Below are 17,058 nucleotides of genomic sequence, written 5' to 3' on the forward strand. Positions count from 1 at the left end.
GTGCACAAATTAGTCTATGTGTAGTTTCACCTTGTCAATTTTGCATTCATGCGCATGAGAAAGACTGACTTCAAAAAAATGAATACAGTCGCACCATTTTCTAGGAATGAAAACAGGCCAACCCTAATCGCATATTTTATGTCTCAAAATGGGAGAAAAAACAGCAATGAAAGGGACAGTGATCAAAGTGGGGAAGAGGATACAGTATCTGTAGCAAAGCATACTGGGAGAGTGGCTGGAGAAACAAGGCATACAGAAGGGGAAAATCAAGTAAGAGTGAGTCCAATCATCTCTCATATTGCTCAGCATTACACGTGAATGGGGCCTCTGGGCCTTATAACAGTTCTACTAATGCTGGTTTATTCCAGTTCATCCCATGACTTCCATAAAATAACAAGCACAATGTGGCTTTTATCTTTCACCCAGTCTAGCCTACAATGGATTCCTATGAAACGTTTGCAACGTTCTGTCCCTAAAGCAAACTCTACACAGCGCATGGGATCAAAGGCTAACTATTCATAAATTCCTCAGTTGTGTCCTGAGGCAAACTTTTCTGAACAAAAATTTCTTTTGCTGCTACTTAACCCAAAACTGAGATCCCAATGACTCCAGAGTGGGCGAAGCTTTAATTACAGGTGTGCTTAAGTATAGGTTCGTGGTAATACATTTATGCCTGAATTCTGGAGCCACATATTTACACTCTTCTAAGAATGCTTCTATGCTAGCTAGCTGATGGATTATATTGTTCTTGCTGTAAAAGGCCAGATGAACAAGAGAGAAAGCACAGGGAACTGCAATGTTTGGCTGGTCTTGCTGGCCACACCAAAAACGAATGCCACCAGTTCCTTTCAGAAGCACCCCCACTGCCCCTGCTATGCTTCCAGGTGAGCTTGTTTGCTATCACTTGAATGAACCTTCAGCACCCCTTTAGGAAGGAGCAGTCAGTTGTCCCTTCCCCTTCCTGCTGGCTTTTTCTACAGGAAGGATCCTCAGGGAAAGGATCATGCCCATTCCAGCACTATTGCATGAAGGACTCCAAGTCTTTCCTACTCCAAAGTGGGTTGCCATTTTGGCCTTGCAGGGTGCTCAGGCAACCAACAAGTAACCTCACCCTTCCACCCAATTTGGGAGCAGGACACCTCACTAGGACAACTTCCAGTATTTCCTGTAACTTCAAAATAGGAGGAAGACTAGGAGTTCATTACACCAGAGTCACCATGACAAGACTATGCCAGTGAAGTATGCTGGGACTGAACAGGGGAAACCTGGGTTCAAACTCTAGCTCAGTTATGATGCTTGATAGTTGACCTGGGTGAGATAGCAACAGAATTCAAAAGTAGCAATGAAGAAGAATTACGACCGTATTTTTCTGTGTATAAGACGGTACTTTTTCTTAAAAACATTAACTTAAAAATGAAGGTGTGTCTTATACCCGGGCAGGGGGGATGTTGAGCATGGGCAGGGGAGCAGCAAGTGGGGGGTGCTGGGCAGGGGGACGAAGAGCCACGCGGGGGACAGCGAGGGGATGCGAGCAGACAGGGTGGTGGCGAGGCGCCACAGGGGGACGGCAAAGCGGGGGGACGGCAAAGCGGGGCATATGCACATGCAGCAGCACCTTGTTCGCTGGAGATAGGTAGGAAAAGTGGGGGGCATCCTATACATGGGGGGGTCTTATAGATGGAAAAATATGGTACATCATTACATTACTTGTGTTTCTGGACCATATCAAGAAAAGTTGGAGAAACTTGTTAATTTTTCAACAAATCCAATTTCAAATAAGGAGTTGAAATTAGCTGGAGCTCTCCTTTAGTTTCCAGCTCTTAGTTCCAAGTAAATTGCCAATTTGAAAAATAATTGGAATATACAATAGTTTAGCACATCAAACCTAGTTTGGGAATACACTGTACCATAGCCCACTAAAAAGCATTCTCCCTATGAGATCTCCGACTATCATTTGCTCAATTAACTTCAATTTTTACTATGCTCATGACATGACCCTAAGCACACATTTTCTGGTGCTTGAGCTTTCTAAAACAATGCAATCTGCTACCAAGTAAATTTGTTTAGGGTGTTTATTAAATGCAAATGATAACTTGCCCATATAAATATGTCACGAACAAAATATTCAATCCATTAAAAGAGAGAGCTGTTGGAAAATAATCCCTAATTCAACGCAAAATGTCATTAAACCAAGTGTATTTCCTGAACAGGCAACTGCAAATGAGGAGAACTGTTCCACTGGATTTTCTTTCTTTCTACAAGAGACATGGCCCACTATGCAGCTGCCAAAACTAAGAGGGGAAGTAGTAAAGCTCAGTGCAGATGGACTGTATATATCTGAGAGGAAACCTCTCTGGATGTGAGGAAATGAAGCATTTGAGAAGCAACTGTTGTGGTTGCTAAGTTTGTATACCATAACTTTAAAGCAAAGGGATGATTACGTGAAGAATTTTTCAAAGATCTTTAAGAAAGACATTTGCACTGGAAGGGCTGGTTGCACCATATAATTAAAATGGAAGCAAGCTTCAGCAGGTGACCTTCTCATCCAAGTGAATCATGAACAGTGTCTGTCATAATTGCAAATTACTAATGGTTTGCTGATTCAGTCATCAACCACAGTAAAGTACAAGCTCACAAGAACCACTGATAATTTAAATCAAATAACAGTAACTCAGTTCTGCCTATCATATCTCAGATTAGTAAGTACTTTCAAGTTTAATATCTTGGCATGCCCCAAAGTTGCTATATATACTTTATACTTTAATTGAGGACTTCCTAGTCTGTCTATGTATATTCAAAAAGTACATCCCACTGGGATTTCCTGTTAAGGGTATATAGTTGTACAGCAGGAGTGGGAAACTTCAGAAAGTCTGTGGGTCAGTTTCTAGCTCTAGATTCCCCTGGGCCTAAAACTATGGCAAGCTGTTCTGCAAGAGCTGATCCACACATGCAGCTAAATGTACCACACATGGAGACCATTTGAGCAGCAACAGGAACTGAGAAGCCAGCCCTGAGACTTCTCTGAACTTAGAATGGTCAGTGATGATGCAAGAATAAGATGCAGAATTCACTGAACAGAAAATTCAGTCTGGGGAGAAGAGACAGGAAGCAGAAGACAAACATGACCTAATTCTTCAATATTAAAGTGTTGAAAACACTTGAAATGACAACATTTCAACATTAAAGTGACATTCTCCAAACAATTTTTTTTTTTTAAATTCTTTATTCCACAATACTGAGACTGCAATTATTTCTTCTTATTATAATGGTCTAGTGTGATTTCACTCAAGGATATTACTATTTCAGGAAGGTGTTTCTTACAAATTGTCATTACATGAGATCACTGAGGGAACAACAGACCAATTTTCTTGCAAGATTCTGGTTATATAAAGAGTTGTTTAATGTTTATTAGGCTGAAAATACTTTCAGTTTTCTTTTCTTTTTTGAAAATAAGGCTACATACTTTGCTCCAGGCAGACATGATTGGCTCCTGTTTTCCAACATATCCTGCTGTTCCTAATAAAATTAAATTGCTGCAATGACAAATAAGAATAAAGCTGGATTCCTGTTTGCCATAGATTCTCCTCTTGGTTTACAGTGCATAAATTTGAATTTCTATTAAGCTCTTTAAGAGTTTGAGATTAAATGGTATATTCTTCCTCCACTGGAGGGAAAGGGAATGAAAAATAAACAGAGGTCATTTGCAAAACCACAGATGCTCAAGCTGTTTCAGAAGTCCAGCTGAATGTCCCAATACTGTATTTCCTGGCTGTCAAACTGATATGCAATATCTGGACTACATTCACATGTAGTTATTTACAACATTGTATTGCAGTCTGAACTAGAGTGCAGGCAGAACATTCAGATTTGTAAGCCTTTTCATATACAAGAAAACTGCTTGCTTCTCTTGTCCATGTAGGGATATTTTAAAAGAGAAAAGTAGAAATTTCTACACAGACACTTTTCAAAGTCGCCCACAAGACACACATTTTGCACCTGGTTACCTCTGTTTGAGACAGCTGAGAAACTTTTTTCTCATTTCAGTCCCAGCTGGTTTACATTGATACAGATAAGCTTAACTTTACAACGTTACCAAGTAGGTAAAAGTAATCTGCCTTTTTTCCCTCAAATAAATTCCTATTGGGTGAAGCTCAGCCAAACCAAGTTAACACTTTTAAATCAGCCTTCACAACATGGTGCCCCACAACTCCAAACAGGTCCAGACAGCAGGGGCATCTGGCTGGGTGAAGTTGCTCTAGGTCTGGCATGGCATTGCACTAATTACGCTGAAGTCTGCAAAGCCATTCAACAGTCGGCTGCTTCAAGAGTGGAACATTCTTACGTAATCTTGTTTCATTCAATTAAAACTTGTCCACTATTTCCTTCAACACTAGGACACCTTCACTGTATGAAAGCAAAACTTCTTTGGTGTAAATGTTAAATAAAATGGATTTGGATGGGATCTTTGGTAAGTCACCAGAGCTCAGTAATTTGAATCCTGAAGAAAGGGAAAGATAAAGAGATTAATTGTAGACCACCCTCCTGGGAGCACTTGAAAGGAGAAGCCTAGAACAGTGTGTCCAACAGAAGCATTTTAAAACAGAAAATAAAGAACAGATTTTTTTTCATAGTCTGATAAATTATAAAGGGATTTAACAGAAGTTGAAGGTGGGAAAGAAAAAATATCCAACTATCCATTGGGATGATCACCAGATGTCATAAAATCCATTTCCTTTAAAGGAATAAAATTGCCAGAAGTTAGAGGAAATGGATAACAGAATTATCCACAATAGCCAACAACACACATTCTTCACCAAGTGAGACATTATTCAGAACAAATAAATGTTTTTTTTAAAAAGCGTAAGTTTATGAAACAGGAAAGATTCAGTGAAACTTAATAGTTTATTTTTCCACTGGTTTTCATGGGATGATACCACTGCAAGGCATCCCTGATTTACCCTCCAAGAATCCAGAGCAAACTTTGCAGAACTACCTGAAAAAGTACACTGTACAGCTTATTTCTTCCTCATCTTCTTTGGAAACCAAACTATAGCTGTGGGGTGTGCCTGTTTTCTTTTTAATGAGGGGGCTTCCTTTCATTGTTCAAGGGGAGTCACTCAAATTTGGTGCTATTTTGGAAGAATGTTAACCTATCTATAGTTCTACTCATAGCACTCTACATATTCTATGCATGAGAAGAGGGCTTTATATGCAGAAGAGGCAGTGGGGCAGTGCTGCAATTCCTGCTCCTGATGTTCACCTGTGGAACATGGGCATCTGAATACCAGTGCTACACATGTAGGCTTCCATGCAGCTTGGAAGCCTGATCAGTTGAGGTTCCAGGCTGGAGCTCCGAGTGAGTCATCCTCCTACTCAGGCCCCTAAATTGAATGAATAGGTACAGCTTGTGGGACCAGCACAGCAGCACCCGATCCCTTGTGTCCATGCGCATAAGAGATTTTAAGAGAGCTTGCTTATGAGATCCTAAAACAACGCCTCCTGGAAGGGGCAAAAAAGAATTAAGCCCAATGAAAGGCTGCCTTTTCCAATATGGTGCCCTCCGGATATATTGAACTGCTACTCCAGACATGTTCCAGCCAGCATCACTGTCAGAGGCTTGTTGGGACTGGAAGGTCAACCCATCTGGAGATCACCAAGTTGGGAAAGTCTTCTTTAGGCGATTGTATTACATGAGAAATGGGAACTGCAACTCATGTCCTATAAATCAAATGAAACTCAGCAGGGATATATACAAAGAAAGCCATCATTAAAGATAAGGATTCCCCCACCCTTCCCTGCCAAATTGTATTCTGCTGCTGCTTTAAGGAAGTGCAGACTTCTTTGGTGTGCAGGGGGGGGGGTGTATACACATATGTATATATACATAGATCTCTAAGGTAACTGCAATATATTTGTAATCCTTCTATCCAGAGATGCTTTAGAGGCCGGATTAAACTAGATTAAACTACTGGAACTGACTCAAAATGTCTGCCTGGCTTCCTGCTCCATTTAGCTGCTCATAAATAAAAGCGAACAGACCTTCATACATCATTTTAATAGAGTGAAGAGCAACTTCCTTTGACAGACAGTGGCCAAACTGTGTTGGGACAATAATGAATGTAATTTATTAAGGCTGCAATGGGAGAGAGAAGTATATTAGTATATAAATGGGAGCAATGCTAGCTATTCGGGAGGATAACCAACACACTCTATTTCAACACAGAGGTATCTCTGGGTCAACAATTTATACTACAACAGATCCAAAGATGTTCATAATCAGTTGTAGAGAAGTTGTAGAGACTCTACGATCAGCTGTAGAGAAGCCAAGTATATTTTTCAATATTCCATTTTCTCAGTAGTTAATGTTCAATATTTTGTAATCTCATCCCCCCACCCCCAAGAATGCCACAGCCAGGCTGCCTTCTATCTATTATGTCTAGAATAGATAACACTGAGTTATATCCAATATTGGTTTAACTTAAAACCCATTGATTTCCGTAAGTTTACTACAGGAAGAACTAAAACTAGAAACAACTCAGACTAATAACTGTTGATTCTCCCAACGTGTTATTATTGCAAATAAGCAAAACTGGCCAGGGCACACTCTGGGCTTCTCTACATGAGACAGCTGTGATCCATCACCCATAGAAGTTTACAGGTCCTTTATCCTGTTTTCCAGGATTTCTGTTCTGAGAGCTTTCTTCACAGTTGAGAAGTCAGCTAGTATTTCCTGTTACGCTAAGAAGCACTACAAAATGGCCAGGTATGTTTTCATAATTGCACTATCCTGCAGTGCCACCTTGTGGTTCTGTAACAGAATTTAAAGAACAGCAGAAAAAGAAAATTCCCAGAAAAAAACATGTAAAGGATACATTCTTCCTTTTGCACAACTGAAGCAACAACCCCCTCTTACACATGCACCCTTCTTTGCCCTCCCCCATTAAGACACGGGGTGCTTGTTGAGGAACTGGTGGGAGAGTGGTGCTGCAGGGACATCCCGCTTGGTGGAAAACATGAAAACTGCAAATGGAATATGACGTCATCTGGATCCTCTATGAACATGGCAGGACAATGGCAATGTAAAAGATTCATCCCCACACAACACCTCCTCAAGCAACCACAGCCTCACACATGCTCACCCCTCCCCCCCCATTTCATCCCATTTCCCCTCCCTCACACATAAAACTATCCACCTGTTGGGACGTCCTACTCAACACAGAGTATTTCTACACCCAAAACGGGCTGCCTCAATCTTTACCCTAAGCAGGTGCTCTGACAGGAGATGTTATAGAGCAGTTCTTTAGGCCCCAAATTCCAACTGATCTTTGGGATGATCCTGAATTGAGTAGGCTGTATGTGAGTGAAGTGTGGCTTCTGTGTATGCTTCTGGCATTTTCAGCCACTTTTGAAAATGGTCTTAAACCGAACCCAGATCTGATTTTAATGGTGGGCTTTACTGGCAAACCCCCCAAACAGACCACACATACAAGAGAATTTTCACCTCCTCTCCTCCCATCATCTCCTCACCAGCAAGTGTGAAGTGGATACGACCCACTGTTCTGCCATCTCGTATTAATTTGTTTCTTTAAAACATTTCTATTCTGCCTTTGTCAAGCAGATATTTAGACCATATTCAGGCATTATTCAAACCACTGATCATGCAAGATTCCAATCCATGGGGATATCTCTGCACATACAACTGTGATATGAGGACGTCTCCACTGCAGGTGTTTGCACTGCAGGTGTGGATCACTTTGAGCAGAGCTATGCTGTGTCCTGACACAAAAGACGGGGGCACTCAGTGCAGCCCCATCCTAGCTCACATGGTAAGTTTTACCAGTTTCTACAGCAGCTGAATAAAGCTCATATAATTGTTTAGATTATAATATGATACACTGTGATTGTTTTCAAGCCGTACTAAAGAGTGGGGCAAAATGGATGAAATAAACAAAAGCAAATAGTAAATGTGGATTTCTTTGGTGTAGATTGATAAAGCTGAAGAAGCATTTCTGCTCTGCCAGAAACTGTGTTCCATTATTATTCTGTAATACATTATACAGTGTGGATACACACACATGCATTGTCAAGATATTCACTTCTTTTTCCCAAACTAGTTTTTCAGTCATGCTACATATTGCATAGTTTTCCCTGACTGCAAAAGCATCCTTGGATCTGTAGGTATCCTAATACTGTACCACACAGAGCCTTTAAGTTCAAAGTTAAGATGAAAGTCTGAAGGGATTGCTGGCCCTCCTGCTACCTGTGCTGCTTTGAGGTGATAGAATCTGTAGCCAAAGGACCTGGATGGCCACAAGCTGCCCACTCTGGCTTAAATAATAAAGTAGTAAAAGATATGGTTACTAATGTAACTTGCCAGTTAGGTCATTCTGCATAGAATAAATATCTATTTGTGGTCTAATGGATAAAAATTTGAATTGTGGGAGAAGAACAAGTTAATCTGGAGCCAGGGGTCAGACTAGATGGCCTGGGAGACCCCTTCTGACTCACTCTGTTTCTATGTTTCTAAATCTTTACTGAGTAAAGGAAGTCAGGCAAATGAGGGAAGGGTGGAGAGGAAAAGGGGTAAGAGAGCAAGCATGTAGAGGAGTAAGCAGACATGTACATGAAAAATGTCATGTGCAAGGCTGGTTAAATATAAAGCGACTGCTATGAACAAATGTTATGCATTATGAAGCACAATAGTCTGACTTTAATCAGGAGTCCTCTTCCACATTCAGTCTGAATTGGATGTTACCAGATTCTTTGCAAAAGGAATCTAGGTTACCACAGTAGAAGTGGGATGGCGTGTCTGCTGAAGCATCTGCCCCATAGATATCCCAATGCATCCATGAACAGTTATGTTACTCTCAGACATGCACAATAAAGATCACCACCAAACTCAGCCGACCTTATCCAACAAAGCTGTCCTAGGCACATGTGACTCCCTAATAAAATAGATGGACCTACCTCTTTAAAATTATCAAAGGCAGATAAAATGATTTCATGTCCTCCTCTTACAAGGCAAACTGCTGCCAACAGTTCCAAGACCAGCGCCTTCGTTCTGTGCAAAGAAAGGGAAACAGAAATCAGTTAAAATAATATGATGGCACACATTTTGCAAGACAGATGTAACGACATCTGAAAACAATATTTTCAATATTCAGCTTCTGCTTCAATGCCAATATCTTCAAGAGCAGATGCACAAATGTACAGGAGCTCCTTGAAGTTCTAGCTTTCAAGCATTCTTCCCTTTTTTAAAAAAATCAACATATACAATTTAGTTGGTATACATTCAAATCTGAATCTGTTAATGTGATTACGAGTCTAGACAAAAGCACGCTGGTCAGAGAAGGAATTAATGTAGCACACATAAATGGAGAGCAACTTTGATCAAGAAAAAGAATGAACTCTGCACCAAGAATTCTAACATGGAAAAGACCTTTACCTGGGGTTCTTGTTGTTCAGACTTAGTGCAATTTCATTAACAGCATGTGGGTGGGACATTACCATATTGAATCCATACTGAAATGGAAATTGGAAAGAAAGTTCAGTATCTGGAATGCACTCTCATATTAAAAACGCAAAAATAAAAAGCAGGGGGCAAATTAGCACAATTTCACACATTATATCATGGTGAACTCAGGTCTGACACAAAACGTACCATGCAACTCATGGCACTTTGATTTAGCTATGATGCATATTTATATTGTATGTTTGTATTATTATACTCCACCTTAATATACTGTGTATGACAAGAGTTGTAGAAAATTTTTAAATAAATACAAAAAAAAAAAAAACTGGGACTCAGAGCCAGTTCTTACACTCTGACAAGTCTATCTGTCAATATTTGTATTTCTAAAGACATGTTAGGTTTTTAGCTTGACATATTTACAGCTGAAGACTGGACTGGGTAGAAGATATAATCACCAGATCTGGGGGTTTCTACCTAGCCCTGGGAATCTATTCCAAACAAAACCAGTCAGCATTAAGTCTAAACATAAACTATAATTAAATAAGGCATACCAACAGCTCTTTCCTCCAACACCTCTTGGCAAATGAATATTTGCATTCATATAAGAATGTGCAGAAACACAACTCAAGGATGACTTTCAGTGTTTCTGCCCCATTTTCTTTTCTTTTTTTAAATTCCTTCTTTTAATCATCTCAGTTCATCTTGCATGTTCATCAAAGTATCTAAAATGTTAAGCTTTTCTGAAGGCACACATTAGGAGTTGTTTTGAATTCTTCCCTAAGGAAATTCTTTGAGAGTCTATGCCAGCCTTCCTCTAGCTGGTACCTTCCAGATATTTACACTGCAACTCCCAGTATTCCTGCACATTAAGGGGTAAGACTGATAAGAATTGTAGACCAAAAACTTCTGGGCAGCACCACTTTGTGTGTGGGTGATATATGCAACCACTACAGCAAAAGCTATTATAACTGAAAGCACCTCCTCATTTTCCTAGTTGTTCACTCTGTATTATACCGCTTAAGTATAATATTCAATAGCCATCAGATGTGACCTTTATATGTCAAAGAAATCAATGTTCTCTCCACTACTGTTGTTGAGGATTATTGCCTCACAATGGTTACTGACAAATAGTGAAACTGCGGTAGGGATGGACCCTCCTTGCCACCAAGTATGCTAATCAGGTGTGTCCAGTCTTAACTGCAATATACTTACTAGTTAACCAGACTACTAATTTTTCATTACACCTTTAAAGAATACCAGTGTTAAAACCAATGGGACAACCACTAATTTTCCTCACACAGGTTTTTGTTCTGATGCTTTAAATAACATTTTGTGTCCATATGACTAATTCTTTTCTAGTTTTATATAAAGTTGCAAAAGTTACTCCTGTGTCTGAGAAAAAGAAGCCTATTATGACACAATTTTAGAATACCTCCACTGAAAGTTATCCATTCAAATTATCAAAATTCAGTACCTGGTAATTCATGATGGCACGCAAACACATGATGCAGACGTGAACATCATCTTTTTTACTCACTAATCTTGAATTTTTAAGTGTTCTTCTGCTTGGTAAGGTGTTATATCTACAGAGAAAAGAATGGTCCAATTAACTATTGGTTATTAACAAAAATGATGAAAGAAACCAGATATTTCTTCTTTCTGTAATCACTTGTAAAGACACATAAGTAGTCTCACTGTTGCTCTTTTTGTTTAATAGCAGTAACAACAGCCAAGCTTATATCATCATGCTGAAAATTTCTTAGACAAGTATCATAAACAAATTAACAAAGTAAGCTCCTTGTAAGAAGACATTTCAATGAAACTTATGATACAATGAATGCAAATAGAGCTGGATTTTATTATGTAGTCATATGAGGAATTACAAAGGCCTTATATTATGAGAATATTGGGATGATTGTAAACCAATTTGTGATTTGTGAAAGCAAGAAATAAATAAATCCTTATATATTTGTATCTTCCAAGAATGTACCCTACCACCTTTCCTGACTCACAGACACTCAAAACAAACTTATTTATGAGAGCAGGTGAATATGTAAAGGTGTTGGCTTAACAACTGTTGACATTGTCCTTATAATGTTGCAACCTGTCAAGCCTCGGCACTCCTTCAGTACACAAGGTCTGGGATAATCATTTAATCACTGTTGTGTTATTTTGGTCCTAGCAAATCCACACTCTCCTTCAGAGTTGCCAGTCTCTTCCCAAGTGGCGTTTATCTCAAAGCGACCTACAGCCGAAAAACTGAAGTGCCTTTGCTCACACTCTTTCATCTACATATTTTATACCTGTTACATTATCTTCCACCATATAAGCCCACCATTATCTTCAACAGCATAAGCACCTTAGCACAATAGAGGTCAAGAGAAATATATTGAACATTTCAATAGTTATTTGCTTGGAATGCACCAAGAACTTGTCTATGTACACAGTGAAATCCCATGGCAACTTTCCTGAGACGGTTCCATTTCAAATGGCAAGTACGCAATCACATATTCACATGTTCCCCGTTTATGGAATGAAGATCCAACATGGCTTTAACTGCCATTTTTGTGCCTTTTCGTTTCAATCATGTTAGTTTTGTATCTCATAGTCCCCTCTTACATATCTTGCATCTGGGAAATTAAGAGAAACCCAAATTCATCTTTCTATCAGCTTACGCATGCACTCTCATATTTTGCATAGTTTTACAGAGCATTTTTCCTATTTTGCGTAACATACTCTGACTCTTCTGCCAGAAACCTCATCTCTGAAGAATATATTTAGCAGCACTTTCAGTTTGTTATTTTTCCTGAAAGTGACTGTCTTTGCTCACCCACATTCAAAAGCTTAGCCCTGCTGCTATAAAGGGATAGAAACTTACTTTAAAGAAAGACAAAAGATGGTATTTTTAGCAAGATGAATCTATGCCCACTAGAATACGCTGTGACTTTTCTACACTCAGGTAAGCAACCACATGCCACAAGATTAGACCATAATCACAAATATGTATCTCCACTGATTTTTAAACTAAATATGCAGGACCTATACTATTATTCTGCTGCTCTTTCAATGCAGCTCTATGGGTTGAATTGAGTCTTCTTCAAAAGGACTCAAAGAAGTGACTTTTCAAACAAGCATACATTGCCTGATAGGATATCCTACCGCATACATGTATAGCCCTTGGGATCTAGGCTTAGTTCTTCAATCGTTTCCATTTGCTTAATTAAGTAACATTCATGGAAAGCTGGTTTTATTAGGCAAGCCATAAAGCTGTACTTTAGAACGCCAATGTCTGACAAAATTCAATTGCAATGTAGCTCCTTATCCTACAGTGCATTAGGAAAATATACTTTTATTAGCATGATTTATCTTCAATATTACTTTAATATTCGGCTATAAATACTCATAGATTTGGTACTTTTTAATAACCTGGTATGTCTAACTGCCAAATAAAACAACCCGGTCCTATTAAATTGAACCAAATAAAAGCTAATTTTTCTAAAGTTGCTTTAGTCGTTGCTTTTAATGGCCATTTTACTCAATCACCTAGCATACCGTATTTTTCGCTCTATAAGACGAACCTGACCATAAGACGCACCTAGTTTTTAGCGGAGGGATCCATGGAAAGCTTCCTGATAATCACAGGCACATTCCCCATCACTTCCCCGTGGGCTTCATTAAAAGACGGGTTGCCATTTGAAAACACACATCGACCTGTGATTAACAGCTCTCACCTGCGCCGGAGGAGGGGGGCGGAGCAGGGCAAGCCGAGCGTGTGCCGGCCAGGTGTGGTGCAGCCGGGCCGGCAGCATGCTGGCGGTGGTCTTCTGGGAGGTGGGGGTGAGCAGTCCGTCTCTCCGTGCGGCCGGCGGGTTAAAGCCTGCGGCTCCTCCTCCTCCGCACCGCTCCCCCTGAGCGGCACAGCTCTCACCTGCGCCAGGGGGGTGGCGGAGCAGGGCGTGCCAAACGCATGCCAGCCAGGTGGTGCCACATGGTGCAGGCGGGCCAGCAGCGTGCCAGCAGTGGTCTTCCGGGTGGTGTGGCGGCGGTGGCAGCAGGTCTTCCCAGGCGGTGGGGGTGAGCAAGCCATCTTTCCGTGCGGCTGGCAGGTTAAAGCCCATGGCTGCTCCTCCTCCGCACCGCTCCCCCTGAGCGGCACAGCTCTCACCTGCGCCGGAGCGGGTGCGCGGAGCAGCATGTGCCGGCCAGGTGGTGCCACATGGTGCAGGTGGGCTGGCAGCGTCCCGGGCGTCGGGCACACACACATTCGCTCTATAAGACGCACAGACATTTACTTTTGAGGGGAAAAATAGTGCATCTTATAGAGAGAAAAATACGGTAATTTACCAAAGCAGCTCACTGAACTATATGAAGCCAAAATATACTGGCCTGGCTGCAATGATCATTATGTCTGCATTTACAATGAAACCCTTGCTTACCACTATAAAGGAAAGAGAAGTTCAATGTTACCAAGTTTCATTTGAACGCAGAAAATATTTCCATTTGCATTACAGCAACACTCCTGCCAACTGAGCCTCACTCACAACCACCGTCACGTGGTAACTGAGATCAGTATGAGATCATCGCAGCCTTTGGGTATTTCCATAAGCAGACGTTCTTGTTCATCAAAGCCAGCTGTATATTGCCAGGGGGCAGGGTTGGGGAGAACGTGTGTCTCATACTGTTTATTTCACGCTGAACCTGCATGCAGAAAAACTTGCCGGGAGCACACCTGCCTTGCTGCTGAAGACAGCAATTTATGAAGTGCACCTGCCCCACCTCCACATTCACAGCAAGAGCTTCGCTATTTTCTCCAAACACAAATCATGCTCTCCAATGGTAATCAATAACTCAGGATAGTGTATGCTAGCTATGACTTAAATCTGCAATGTACAGAAATTGCAAGCAAATGATATCTCCCTTCGGCACAGAATCAATCAATGTGGCTGAATTCTCTTTCATGAGCATAACTTGTGAAGTGAAAGACATCTGTGGACTTTCGTGGGAACATATACTTGAGATAGATTGAAAACTGAAATAAGGTCGTGTGCCAGGCCTTGCAGAGATCCGCTCCTTACTATTCATACACAGTTCATCACAAAGGCAAAATGAAATACGCTATTTCATCTGTAATGTCAACCATCAAAGCTAGTATGAACTCCAGTTTGGAAAATCCATTTAAAAAAAAAATCAAGCACAGTACTGCAATCATTTCAATTACTCAGTAACTACACATTTTTCTTAGCTACTCCGTTATGTTAAAATATTACTTTAATTGGAAACAGAAACAAACTTTTAAGAAAGCTGAAAGAACAATGTCAAAAACACCGTGCATTGCAATGAACTGTGTATGAATACAGTTGACGTCAGAACAGCTCTCGGATCCAGATTTCACGTCAGGGATGACTGCCACTTGACACCTGGGCAGTAATCCTCTGATCCTCACACACTGTCCCAGAGGTGATGGAGTGTCTGGCATCCCCACCTCCATGGTTTCCACCACCACCACCTCTGAGACCACAGACACTGCTCGGGCCTCAGAACTGGGACTATGGAAACTGGTCCCTCCCCCTGCAGCCTCCCACAGGAGCCAAGGAATCTTAGGGCCTCTCCCACCCTGACCAGACCCCAGCATACCTTGTCCAGGCAGCTTCAAGGCCCATCTAAAGGAAAAAATGTACAACAATCAAGATGGAGAAGTGAGAATCATGGCTGCCCTCTCTGTCCTGCTGGGAACAGCTCACCAGGGCACTGGTTACTTGGAAGCTTCTGAGATCAGAGGATCCATCTGATTTTTGCTGGAAGATTGCCCGTAAGCATGTTTGTCAGGAGGTTGAGCATGGGCCTACTCAGCAGCTACTTCCAAGCTCTGAAACTTATCAGGGAGATTTTCCAAGCCCCTTCTCTGATGAACTTCCCTCATCAGGTAAAGAGATCCAGCTAGGCATTTGGCTCTAACCACCATAAACACCCAAGTCGTTCAGCTGTTTGATTAATTACTGTTTTGCCTCCTTATTTTTATATTTTGATTTTTACCTTGTTCTACCTTATTCTTATCTCCCCGAGTGTCATTTGGTGGAAAGCTGGGAAACAAATTGAACCAAAAAGCACAAAATAATACATACGCTGTTCAGATGTGTTCTGAATTAAGTGCATGCAGTGGGTGTGGGGCTGTTAGAAAAGCACATATAGAGATAGCACAAAATATAGACACACTATTTCTAAATCCTTGAAAGAAAACATAAACCAAACTTTACACATGCATACTGCTCATGCCTGACAGAGAATGTATTTTGTACCACAGGTGAGCATGTACTTGAGAATAAGATCGAAGAAAGAATCTGCCCTGATCTGGAGAGATGGCAATCTGGGAACTGAGGCACTGTGTTGCCTGCCCATGTGCCCGCAAGGCCCACTGCCAGTGCGACAGAGGGCTGGTGTGTGATGCACAGAGACCACGAAGAGGAAGGGGAGGCTCTAAAAGCAACCTGAACCGCGTGGAACACGGCAGGTCAGCATGCACGGTAAAATCACATACGTACATTAAAAACCTTTACAGTGATAAAAGAACCATTTATAAAGAAACATAAAATGAATGAAGTCGCGCACATAAAATTATCTTGCCAAGCAGTATTAAAATCTAATCCACAGTTGCATCTAAAATGGCAGAACAGTACAATAATTTTAAAAAAACAAACAAACAAGAGAGAGAGATCAGGAAATGCCAAGAAAACAAATATATCTACTGTGTGTTCCCAAATGCTTCCAGGCAAAGGGCCTGACAGAGCCTTGAAGGGAACCCATTCCAGCAAGGTTGTCTTGCAGTAGCAGTACTGCTCCTGCCTACAAATTCCTATTAGAACTGCCCTGTCCCATATTGAAAGGAACATGCATAAGCAATCCAGCATAAGAATACTAGCACTGTCATGGCCTGGTGCCCACAGGTATATATCTGATCTGAATACTAAGCTGTTTCCATTACAGCTGACCAAGCTGCAGTCAAACTGAATGGATCATTTGTGAAGGGTCTTCAATAAAAAGGAAGCATTTTATTCCAATCAAATATACCAGTCAAATAAGAAAGATGTGCAAATGTCCAACTGTAGATTCTTAAACCAGTTATTTCTTTGGCAGTACACTGGGACTCTACGTCTCTTCTCATCATATATGGGCATCCGAAACCCAGATTCTATGGCTTGGTAAAGTAACAGAGGGCGCAATCCTATGCATGTTGAACAGAAAGAAGTCCTGCAACTTCTCCAGGACATTTTTTCTGGCCATACATGTGTAGGATTGCATCCTTAAGTGAGGTTATAAAATAAGTGTTTCTTGCTCCAGGCAGTGCAAATGGCCGTTGAAGAGCTAAGCTCCAGCCACCCTTCCTTCCTAATAGGTTCCACCCCATCCCATCCAACCCTCCAAAGAGACTGCAGGCACAACGTGAACAGGAATAGTTCCTTCAGTAAAGTCATTTAAATTAACACATCTAGGATAAAAGCCATGATTCCTAAAAAAAGCTTCTTTAAGGTCAGTCGAGGTCTGGTTGAGGAACAAACATATATTGTTTCCTCTATACTTTAGGGGTAACA

General features: G+C 41.0%; 1 protein-coding gene across 14 annotated transcripts in view; it reads right to left on the minus strand.

The window, feature by feature from the left end:
- The window catches only part of FMNL2 (formin like 2), a 279,853-nt gene that overhangs the window by 55,719 nt on the left and 207,076 nt on the right, over nt 1-17,058 (minus strand). For all 14 annotated transcript variants that reach the window (XR_006413533.1, XM_044418182.1, XM_044418181.1 and 11 more), the window contains 3 exons: nt 10,947-11,055; nt 9,446-9,522; nt 8,968-9,061 (listed from right to left, as the gene is read on the minus strand). Coding sequence is in view for 13 of the 14 variants with exons in the window: in XM_044418182.1 (XP_044274117.1) it covers nt 8,968-9,061; nt 9,446-9,522; nt 10,947-11,055 (280 nt within the window). In the remaining variant the exon portion in view is untranslated. The remainder of the gene's footprint in view (nt 1-8,967; nt 9,062-9,445; nt 9,523-10,946; nt 11,056-17,058) is intronic.

The sequence above is a fragment of the Varanus komodoensis genome, unplaced genomic scaffold, assembly GCF_004798865.1.
Source record: "Varanus komodoensis strain SLA01 unplaced genomic scaffold, ASM479886v1 scaffold9, whole genome shotgun sequence".
NCBI classification, from domain to species: Eukaryota; Metazoa; Chordata; class Lepidosauria; order Squamata; family Varanidae; genus Varanus; species Varanus komodoensis.